At 43.2% G+C, this 11793-nt stretch overlaps 1 protein-coding gene across 1 annotated transcript in view; it reads left to right on the top strand.

The window, feature by feature from the left end:
* The first annotated feature begins 865 nt into the window (after positions 1 to 865).
* Positions 866 to 11793, top strand: part of ST6GALNAC5 (ST6 N-acetylgalactosaminide alpha-2,6-sialyltransferase 5) — a 96588-nt gene continuing 85660 nt past the window's right edge. The window contains exons 1-2 of the mRNA XM_081949014.1: positions 866 to 1623; positions 2905 to 3183. Of these exons, the coding sequence (XP_081805140.1) occupies positions 1609 to 1623; positions 2905 to 3183 (294 nt within the window). The 5' untranslated portion in view covers positions 866 to 1608. The remainder of the gene's footprint in view (positions 1624 to 2904; positions 3184 to 11793) is intronic.

The raw sequence follows: 11793 nt of genomic DNA, 5'->3' as shown, positions 1-11793 counted from the left end.
GGTCGCCTGGCGCACTCAGACCTTCGAACCGAGAGCGAGAGCTACCTGCCAATACAGAGTCAACCACTAGAAAGCCCCAACACAGAGAACTTCGACACCTGCGAGCCCAGGACAGAACAAGGGGTCGAACGCAAAACGGAACAACGCCTGAGCAACGAAAGCCAGCAGATCCCCGAGCGCCAAAGCAACGAAAGCCTACAGACTCCCGAACGCGAAATAGAGAAGGAAACCGATCCTGCAACTACTTCCGATCAACCCGAACTGCGACGTTCCACTCGCGTAAGGCAAACACCAACATACCTTAGAGACTATGTAACAAACCGAAATGTGCCGTCTAAGAGGGAAGGGGTGTTAGATATTAACATATATCGTAGCAAGTCTCCTCTTTGGTCCGCCAAGGCGGGAAACAGGTATCGCTCTGATTGGTCGAGAGGCGTACCCGATTCCTATAAAAGGGGAACCCTCCGGCCACAGAGCAAGCTGGATCACTACTACTACTAATAAAGAGCTGTTAAGTCACTTCGTGTCCGCAGTCTGTTCTCTCGTTGCCCGGATCCAACAAAGACGTACATTGCAGACATCAGTTATGGAAATAAGAAGAATCTACCAATTGCCATAGACTTTAGTTCACTATGGTTTTATGCAAGAAAGGCATGCAATAAGCCAAAGTATTTTTGTTTATCCAGAAAGCTCCTATTGAAAATAGTAAATTAAACTGTTAATTTAAAGGATATACATCTGGATGGTAGAATGTAAATGAGTCTTACCTTCTAAAAACATAAAGCAACAAATAAATAAGATATAGACAAGTTTGCTGTAGGAATGGGCAATGGCAATATTTCAAATGTTTATTTTAGTGTTTAGAAAGATGTTAGAGCAACCTCGTAAATAACAAACAAGGCGACTTTAATGTTTTAATGTGGTAAGTTATTATAGTTCAAATATAAATCTTGAGGAATGGGGCAATGGTTACTAGTGCCAAGAAACTTTTACAGGAAGGAGAAAAATAATATAATTAGAACGTTTTCTTTAAAACAGGATTTTACAAATACTTTTGAAGCATGTATTTGCTTGATTGCAAGATTGCCTACTGATTAAATAAGAGATTGTAGAACCCCCATTCCTCCCCAGACCAATAGTTTTTGCTATCTGGGACTGCTTGGATTGACGTCTCCACCACAAAGGACATTTCTCCTTTATAGCACCAGATTCCTGCTTTGATAAAACGCACTTTTTTTCCAGATTGCTAGCTAGGAACAAGCCCAATGGAAAGCTGCTAATTTCTACACACACTGAAATTCAGTGGGAGAAGGCACATGAAAAGGCGTGGTTTAGGACCCAGAAAGCCTCGTCAGGCGGTACTTGTGCAGATCACTGGGAGACTCTAAAAGGGTCCAGTTTTAATTCTGCCTCTAATCTCTGCAAGAGCCGCGCTTCTCTCGCCGGCTCAAGGTTGGGTCGATCCTCGCCGCGGCTCTGGATTTTTCGCTCGCTGTTCCCGCCAGAAACTATGTCGCCAGTTCCTTTGCCATGGAAGCCGTAGGAGAAAAAGTGATTTCAGATGCTCGAGCCTGAGATCGCGGTATAAAGGACGCGGGGAGCACAAAAATGAAGACGTTGATGGTAAGTAGGTGGATCACCAGATCGCCGGGAGGATCTGAAACGAGACCGTGAGATTCGGCGTGGGAATTGGCGGGCGTTCTCCGGCAGGCTGCATTTATGATTTCAGCCGGGGCTGGTGGGTGTGCTGCCGACGGGCATTTGGCAAAACCCGCAGGAAGAGGCGAATAACTTTCCGTCGCTTGCCTTTCTTTGGGAAGCGGGGACAGCGCAGCGTTGGTATCTATAAGGCTGGCGGGGAAGAAGAGTCCGGTTTGAAATGCAGGGATGTGGGTCGCCCTCGGTAATCCTAAAAGTGGCGAGGATAAGATTTTGGTCTTAAGAGCAGCGGTCTCCCACCTACCATTTAAGGCTATGTATGCATTTGTACTTATTCACGCCTTAATTTTGGAGAGAGAAGGCGGCGGGTTGCAAATACATAGATTCCAAACGCAAAGCCAAAATTGAGAGGTCGGCGGGGATGCCAAAGGAAAGGTGGGCGAGCCCCAAAGGGGTGTGTATAAAACACACACACACACCCCAAAAACAAACAACACCACCGGGGCTAAGAAGCAACGGGAGTAAGAAGGAGAGAGGGCGACGCGTTGCAACCTCCAAGCGCACTTTTCGCGTTTTGCTTTGGAACTTGCAAAAAGGCTAATAAGCCTAGGTGCGCTGGGTCTTTCCGCCCCAGTTTGCAAAAAACGAGACGGGCGAGCAACCTCCTTCCTCGCAGTCCCTCAGTTCTCTTTTATTTCGAATTTATCGGGGAGTACATATATATATTTTTAAGAAACAACCCTTCCAGAAGAAGTCCAAACTTCCACAGTCTGCGAGCCGCTTCACCGAGGGGCGTGCACCGGGGTGTGCGCGCGCTCCTTTCGGCATCCTGAGGGGAAGAGAGAGAGAGAATGGCCGGTTCTCGCTGCCAATTCGGTCAAGCCGGTTAAGAGTCCGCCCGGCCTTTTGCGGCATTGCCTAATTGCAAGGAGAAGCGGGGGGGGGGGGGAGGAACCGGCGGGAAATGAAGAGGGAGGCAGGCAGGCTTAGGCGCCGCTGCGAGTCGCGCGAAGAAGAGCCGCGGGCAGGAGGGGGGGCTGTGAAGCACCATCGTATAAGCTCCACGGGAGAGAGGAGACCCCGGCGGCCGAGCAGCGTTACTTTGCTGCCGCCGCAGTCCGCTGTGATGTTGAGGTCCAGCGCTTCCCCCCCCCCCTCACTTGCCCGCCTCTCGCCGGCTCAGCCTTGACCCGAGCTGTCCGTCCAGCGGGTTCTCAGCCTCTCTTTGCCCCTCCCTCCTTACAGCGCCATGGGCTGGTTGTGTCTTTAGCGCTCACCACCATGTGCACGAGCTTGTTGCTTATGTACGGCAGCATCGGGAGCGGAGGCAGCGGCGGTGGTGGCGGCAATGACGGTGCCGGCGGCAGAAGGGCCTTGAAAGAGCAAGCCCAGCAGCAGGTGGCGGCGACTACCCCCCTTCAGAACCCGGAGAACCAGCGGCCCCCGAGTACAGCTTTTCCGAGGCCTTTTCCCGGCCTCGCCGACCGTCTTTTGGAAGGCTACATCAGCGTCCTGGATCACAAGGTGAGCGCAGAGAAGCGGTGCCGCGGAGGGAGGCGCCAAGGCGGGTTGATTGACGTTTGAGTTTGAGCTCTTCTTTTGCCTCCCTCTTGTAAGATGCGGGGTCGAATGGTTTGAAGAAGAAAAAAAGGAGGAAGATGGCAGGGGAGACCGAAAGGTCAGAAAGGAAGGATGCGTTAGGCACTCTGTTCTTTGCAGCGTGGCAATCTGGAGTGGAGGCTTCAAATGCGCCCTTGTCTTTTTTGACATATTGACTGATTAAAGAGAGGCAGGATTGTGGGATGTTTTTAGCAGCACAACTGTCTTTTCCTCTGCATTTTGGATAATTGCAATCCATAAGGAGTAATGTTGGTTTCAACAGCAGGCTTGAGAGACTCTAAAGAGCAAGCGCTACATCTCTCCCACAGGTAGTTACAGAGGAACATTTAATTTGATGGCAATGCTAGACTGGTTTCTGGTTAATTGACAAATAGTTTACAGCTTGTTCTATTTCCTTGGAAATATTTGCCCTGCTCTCAAAGGTCAAGCCGCCACTCAGGCAGATCCTAAATTATCAAATAGATAAGTTGCTTTGATCACACTGCTTTGCTGGAATGGTTCTGTAAAAAGAGGACAATTTTTAAAGGGCACCTCTTACTTTTATGAGCCAAAATAGAACGTTTCTGCTTCTTGGAAAAATAACATCAGGGATGCTGATTTTTTTTTTAAATTCTTTGGTAGATTTGACACTGTCCAGCATTCAAGGCATCAAAGAAAAAAAATAATTTAAAGTTACATGTTTGTTTAAAAAAATAAATTCATGGTGAGTGAATATATGAAGTAGTTCTCTATGTATTATTCATGAAATAGTCATCACTGGAAAAAAAAAACCTGGACACCTAGTCTAGTTCAGAAAACTTTTAAGATATATTATTTATTTATTTTACTTTATTTTGAAGAATTCAGAAACATGTTCTATTAGTACAGGGAGAGATGCTGAAAAAAGTTTTTTTAAAAAAAACAATTTATACCCTCTCTGTGCCTTAAAATAATTTTAAATGTTCAAAAATAGGAAAGAATAATAAAACCTATACATTCATTGCATTAATATATCTCTTGAAAGTAGCTGCATCCTAGTGCTAAGTAAGGCTCAGCAGAAACCTTGAACAATACATCTGCTTACTTAAAAGTCAGTGGGTTCATGCTCTCTTCTTTCTATATTACCTCTTCTGAATCATTTTAGAAGAATATATAACCAGACTATTTGCAGTGATGAAGAGTTTAGAAAGATGAATTTAACCAGTTGTATGCTGCTGCCAGAAAAACGTCCTAAATACCTTTACGCCTTCTCCCTTCTGTCATTCCTCCTGAGTTCAGAGTAAGTGCAACCAGTATGGAATTCCCAACCAGTAAGAACTGATTATTCCAAGAAGTGTGTTTGTGGAATGTAGTATCAACACCTTTCTGCAAGCTGTTTTTTTTAAAGGAATAGTGTTTTCTTAGCGCATTCATTTGCAGACTGTTCATGTATTGTTTTAATTTTTGCTTAAAGAGGTGGAGTATTTTCTGCTTAGAGTTGCCTACTGTTGGAATTAAAGATAAGTAATCAATTAGATATAAGGGCATATTTTTATTATTATTATCTACAATATTATACCTATGACCAACCTAAGGATTTTTATATAATTTGTAATAATCAGTAAATGTTGCCCATGGAATAGTGATGCTAATTTAAATTGTTATGTTTGTAATTTTAACTAGTATTCTTATTTCGTGATATCATGATGTTCTGTTGTGTTATCTTTTCGTTAGCTTTGTTTCTCCTGTGGTAGAGTGATGCTTTAATTATTGATTTCCTGTCATTCTGTCTTTTCTTTTTTAAAATGATGAAATGGTGTTTAAAAAAACCCAAAAACCCGACCCAATACTTAAATAGAAAGAAAGCCAGAAAATCTGTAACTTGGAACTATTCTCCATTTCAGAAAAAAAAATAGTCTTAACTTCATTTTGCTTGTTTAGACAGTTTGGTGATTAAATAAAATATTTGATGTCACTAATTCCATCCCAATCACAGCCCAAATCAACAGGAACAATATGATTGGTAGAAACTACAAAAAAATTCATTTAGTCGAAGAATACTTAAAAGCATTTATAGAACTCATATTGTAGATTTTGTTAATAAATTAAATAACCTAGGATAAATTCTCAGAAAATTTTGAAATTAAATGACACCAATTACAAAATAATTTAAATGTTTCATTCAAAGTTAGAGGAAAGAATAGTCCAGATAAAAGAACTAGTCCAAAAAGTAATGGTTTGGAGACTATGTCTAATAAGCCTTACAAACAGACGATATGGTGAACATTACAGTGTTCCGTCCCAATTTAAGATGTTTTATTATTTACATTTATAGCTTCTTTGTCAAAGTACCATGCATAATTTCTGTGAGTCATATTTCAAATATCAACAATTGCATCCATCTCTATAAGTTTGATCCAATGAAAATGGAATTGCTTTTTACCACAATGAAGCCTCAGTGTGAGTAATTTAATAAAAATGAGGTCTGTATTGAAAAACACAAAGCGATGCTGATAATTTGCAATAGAATTAATAAAAGGAAATGTTAGTATTATTCCTTAAAAGAAACACTTTTTTTATTCTAAATTAACTGCCATTTTTCCTCAGTCCAGATTTTCTATTTCTTTAATGAATCAGTATTTAAAGAACTTGCAGTAAAAACACTTTCCATTGAAATTGTTTTTAGGAAAGAAATCCTTCATATATAAATTAAGATAAGTATTTTCAGTAGAGAGCATACTAACGAAAGTTCTGAGAGCTTAGATATATTCTTAAATACTTTCACTGAATAAGATAACCAGTATATAATATTTAATTAGAAAGCAATGTTATGCGTAGAGACAGTATTGTAATTAGGTGTGTGATGAAATGTTTGCAAATAGTTCGTTGTTCCATAGTCTTCCATGGTATTGAAGAACACTGTTGGGTACATAATTATTTTGTGTAAATCAATGAGAGATATTACTAGTATTTGAGAACAAAGAATATAGTCTTTATTCTGTTCTATGGAGACCGATTTGTAACAGTTATAAAACAGAGTTTGAAAATCTATTGAGAGTTGCTGCTTCATCTCTTTTCTGATACAAGATAAGTCCATTACTTAGCCAGTGATAGAATATATCACCTATTCAGTTCAAGCTTTACATCAATTCAGTTTTACTCTGGAGGGTGAAAATTTTCAAATATAGCAGAGATGTTATAATATTGAGTATATTAATCCAATATTTGCTGGATAACAGATCTAGCTGGGATACTTTTTATTCAGGAAAAACCAATTGAGATATATTTGTATGGGTTGTATATCATTTTCTCAAAGTGTTTCTAATCTGCTTACTATTGGTCCATTAATATTTGTTTATAAGAAACAAATAGTTTTTCAAAGTGTTTTCTTAAATAGGAAAAAATAATTTCAAAGCACTTTAAAGAAGTAAGTAGTAAAACATTCCTTGCCTTCAGTTGGATGTAAAAGATGTAGCACAAAAGGAAAAGGATTTGGCACAAGGCAAGCTAACTGTCCCAGCAATGCTTTTTCTGAAAAACTGAAGAAGCTTCTTGGATGGGAAGTGAAATGTTTTCAAAGAAAAACAAAAAATCAAGACACTTCTTTGGAAAAAGCTCTTTTGGGACAACCATGACCTGGATGAATGAGAATCTCCATAGACATGCTGCAGACTATGAAACAAACAAAACTTTAAAAAGTTATGATATTGACGTAGTTACTTACCAAGCACATATAAATTATATTAAAGTAACCAAAATACCTTTACAATCCCCAAAGCATGTCAACATGTATTAAATATAGACTAGCTGTATAGACACGCGTTGCTGTGGCCCAGTCTGGTTAAATGGAAAAGAAAGAAAAGAAACAGCGCAAGTCCCCCAGCAGAGGCGGCCCCTGCATGGAAGTAAGCCACGGTGGCCCCTGAAGAGCCACCACAGAGGACGCTCTCACAGGCCCTGGCCTGGCCGAGCTGAGGAGGAGAGGAGGAGGCGGCCGCCGCCCCTGACCCGGCTTCCCTCGGGTGGTGGCGAGAGGAGATGGCCAGCATCCCCTGAGGAGCAGGAGGAGGAGGAAGGAGCCGCCCCTCGCAACGCGGATGCGAGGCAGCCCCTGCTGGATGCGGTCCCATCCAGAGACGCCATTGCCGCTGCAGTCACTGCCTCAAGGGGCACCCAGCGGCCGCCCCAGCCCAGCTGCGCCTCAGGCTGACACCGCCGCTGCCCCGTCAGATCTGCCTTTGTGAGGCCGTAGCTGGCTCCCTATGGGTGGGGTGGAGACCGTGCGCAGCCGGCTGGGCTGAGGAGACGCTCTGTCTCCACCTCTGGAGCTCCACTGGGCTGGGCGGGGGGAGGCCAGCTTAAGGGTGGGGAGGCGGCGGCCGAGGGATGGGTCATGCACCGCCCCGCCGCAGACAGCAAAGGCCTGGAGGGAGGGGAGGAGAGAAGGGAGGAGGAGACCGAAAAGCTTCGGCTCCCCTTGGTGGAAATGGCGAAGCTCGTCGGAGGAGGGGAGGAAAGGGGAAAGGGTGCAGGCGCAGCCCAGCCACACATATAAAGGGACCGTCGGGACAAAGCTGGGGAGAGGCCAAATTGTTAGTGTCTATCTGCAGAGTAATTTTCCCTCCTTCTGTGGCTTCCCATGCACCCTGAAAATTTCTTATGGAAAGGTAGTAGCTCTCATGTATATGTGTATTAGAGAAAAGAAGAGAGAAAAAATTAATTGCAGAAGAAGGATGGAATGGTAAACAGGATATTATCATACCTTGCTAGTTAATTTCAGAGTTTAGCTGCTTAGCACTGGCTGTTAGACTATGGATTACTCACTGTTGTGTTCTAAATGGGCATGGAATTACTTAATCACGAGCCCTCTGCCAAATTCTTCATATGATGCAATTTTAACAACATAACTGCTGACTGAATACAGGGAGCAACTAAGCATACAATTGCTTCCTGCCTTTCCAGGTCCTAATGAATCACTGATACCCTTCTGTTTTCATTTAAAATCTTAAACCATGTGACCACATACTTTTTTTGTTCTCAGCAGGATTATTTCCATTATTTCTTAGAGCTGGAAAAATGGCATTGCTGGGTTCACTTCATTTCCGTTTTTGTTTAAACTTTCCCTCTACATTAAGTACCGTATATACTTGAGTATAAGCCGACTCGAGTATAAGCCGAGACCCCTAATTTTACCCCCCAAAACTGGAAAAAGTTATTGACTCGACTATAAGCCGAGGCTGGGAAATGCAGCAGCTCATGGTAAATTTCAAAAATAAAAATACAGGTAGATAACAGTAAAATTGCTTTAATTGAGGCATGTGGAAAAGAGGGTCAACAAAAACAATATATTATCAGTATATTCAACAAAAACAATATATAACATTAAAGTATTAACAATAACTTTAAAATTGATAGAATGAAGCCCAGATCTCATGTGAATTTTTATTTTTCAGCTAGCATACATTTGGGTAGGTAAAGAAATAATGAGTTTGTAACTAATCAAATTAATCAAACTTACTGATTTTGAAAAGCCAAATTTTTGAATCATTTTTTGACTCAGAGAGGAGGTATTGAAGGGCGCTGTTGGGAAGCCATGGCATCGCTACGGCTCTTAAGGCTGCACCTGTCTGCGAGGAGCTGCCTCCTCTTCCTCCTTTGTTTCCAGTTCGGGGGAAGCCAGAAGAAGAAGGAGGTAGATCCCTCTTCACCTGCCCCATCTTTCCGTCTTCCCCGGGAGCACCGATAAGACCGGGCAATTGTGTCCCCCACCCTTCCCTCCACGCTGCTGGCGCCCTTGCTTTATTTGAGTGCATCGCTGCTGCTTTCCTTTCTCGTCCCCACTTATGCCATTCTGAGTCCTCGCTTTCCTTGCCCTGTGCGCGTTTTGTATTTTACGCCTGCCGCTGCAACGCCACCGCGTCCTCCCGCTCCGCCTGGAGCGCCCCGGGAAGCCGGCGGCGCTGCGCTCCGTCTGCCCGCCGCTGCAACGCCACCACATCCTCCCACTCCGCCTGGAGCGCCCCGGGAAGCCGGCGCCTTCCCGAATCCCCCGGTGCGCCTCCCACTCCCGCGGCACCTGCTTCCCTTCAGTCGAGCCTTTTCCCGCTGCCCTTCGAGCTCCTCCTCGGGAGGAAGGCAGGAGGCCAGCATGGAGAGGGAAAAGGTCCAGGCGGAGCGGGAGGACGCGGTGGCATTGCAGCGGCGGGCAGATGGAGCGCAGCGCCGCCGGCTTCCCAGGGCGCTCCAGGCGGAGCGGGAGGACGCGGTGGCATTGCAGCGGCGGGCAGACGGAGCGCAGCGCCGCCGGCTTCCCGGGGCACTCCAGGCGGACGCGGTGGCGTTGCAGCGGCGGGCAGACAGAGCGCAGGGCCGCCGGCTTCCCGGGGCGCTCCAGGCGGAGCGGGAGGACGCGGTGGTATTGCAGCAGCAGGCGTAAAATACAAAACGCGCACAGGGCAAGGAAAGCGAGGACTCAGAATGGCATAAGTGGGGACGAGAAAGGAAAGCAGCAGCGATGCACTCAAATAAAGCAAGGGCGCCAGCAGCGTGGAGGGAAGGGTGTGTTACCCCTGCCCCCTCCTTCGTCGTCGTGCTTTTGAGGAGCCATGAGGCCGTGGGAGCCAGTAGGAAGGTGGCGGAGGGGGTGGGAGCGATCCCAGAAGCACCGAAGCCTCGGTGTTCTTTTTTTTTTTTTTGTTCACTGGAGTATAAGCCGAAGTGGATTTTTCAGCCCAAAAAGTGGGCTGAAAAATTCGGCTTATACTCAAGTATATACGGTAATAACATTTTGCTGGTATTAAAAAGAAATGGAACCAAGTTAGAAAATTGTACCTCTAGCTGAATGCTAATTCTCATTTCATAGCAAAGCAGCTGTCAATTTAGACTTGGCTCCAACAGTATCATCTATTTAAGTTCTTTATTCATTATTGGAATTATCAATATAAAAATATAACCTGTGTGTTCTGCATTTAAAATTCCTTGCTGGTAATCATTTCCTATCCAGAATAATATCCGTAAACATGACAGATTTTTTTATTTGGGTTATTTGAATGCAAAACAGAAATACTTTTCTTAGCAAGACGGTTGTTTTGAAGGTAACTTTAAACTTAAATGCCATTTTTAAAGATGGATGAGTAAGTGGTAAAGTGACACAATTAATTAAGTGTGTGATCACATTTCTCCAGTAGAAGTAGAGTCACTGGTAGCAGTCTATTGAACAAGCCTGTATGTACAATTCAAAGTCCAAGGCAGGGAATATGATCAAGGCAAGATGCCAGAATACATCATTTGACAGCAACAAGATGAAGTAGTAGTTCACATTAGTCTGATATAAGAGCAAGATCCCAGAGACTCTACATAATGTAGAACCAGTTCCCATATTTCATCTTGCTACTATGTGGAAGGAATTTCATATTATTCTCTCGTGGCTACCCTGAAAAAGTCTACACTTTTTTCTCCAACAGCAATAACTTGTGTGCATCTTGCTCCATTCCTCCCCACTGTTGAATTGTATATTATTATTATTATTATTGCATCAACAGAAGTATATCACAGCGGCCAGTTGTTTCGCCGGATTTGGCATTAATTACTAGTCGGGCCCCACCCAGGGGCCTAGGACGTTGTAACGTATTTTCGTAATATGTGTGCAGATCCAAGCAGTGCAGCCTTTTGCATTTGACTGATGGTGATTTTGTCAATTTTTAACTGTTTTAAATGTAATTCCAGTGCTTTTGGAATAGCACCCAGTGTGCCGATTACCACTGGAATTACCACTGCTGGTTTGTGCCATAATCGTTGGATTTCGATTTTTAAGTCCTGGTATTTCGCGATTTTTTCATATTCCTTCTCGGCGACCCTGCTATCACCTGGTATTATTATTATTATTATTATTATTATTATTATTTTTATTTTTATTATTATTATTATTATTATTATTATTATTATTGCATCAACAGAATTGTATCACAGCGGCCAGTTGTTTCGCCGGATTTGGCATTAATTACTAGTCGGGCCCCACCCAGGGGCCTAGGACGTTGTAAATATTATTATTATTATTATTATTATTATTATTATTATTATTATTATTATTATTATTATTATTATTATTATTATTATTATTATTATTATGTTTTTATGCTTACTGGCTTTTAACATTTAACATTTGTAAACCACCTACCACCCTAGTCGCCTCTAGGTCATATATGGCACACAGCTCTAATAAATAATAAAATAAAATAAATTGATGTCATTAGTTTAGTAATGCGCACACACTAAGAGAATTACAGGCAATTAACCTCCAGGTTTCTAGATAAATTCATAAGTCATGGTATGGCTTACTCATCTACTGATATGTCTTGGAACATCCTAATTACTGGAAATGTACAGAGGGGGAAAATGGAGTAACAGCTAATCCTTGACTTACAGCCATACATTTAGTGACCATTCAAAATTACAATGGCACTGAAAAAAGTGACTTATCACTGTTTTTCACATTTATGACCGTTGCATCAACCCGATAATCACATGGTCAAAATTGGGATGCTTGACAACTGGCTT

This window comes from Natrix helvetica (genome assembly GCF_964273705.1).
Source record: "Natrix helvetica genome assembly, chromosome: 3".
In the NCBI taxonomy this organism is placed as follows: domain Eukaryota; kingdom Metazoa; phylum Chordata; class Lepidosauria; order Squamata; family Natricidae; genus Natrix; species Natrix helvetica.
This window is presented reverse-complemented; position numbering and strand designations above follow the sequence as displayed.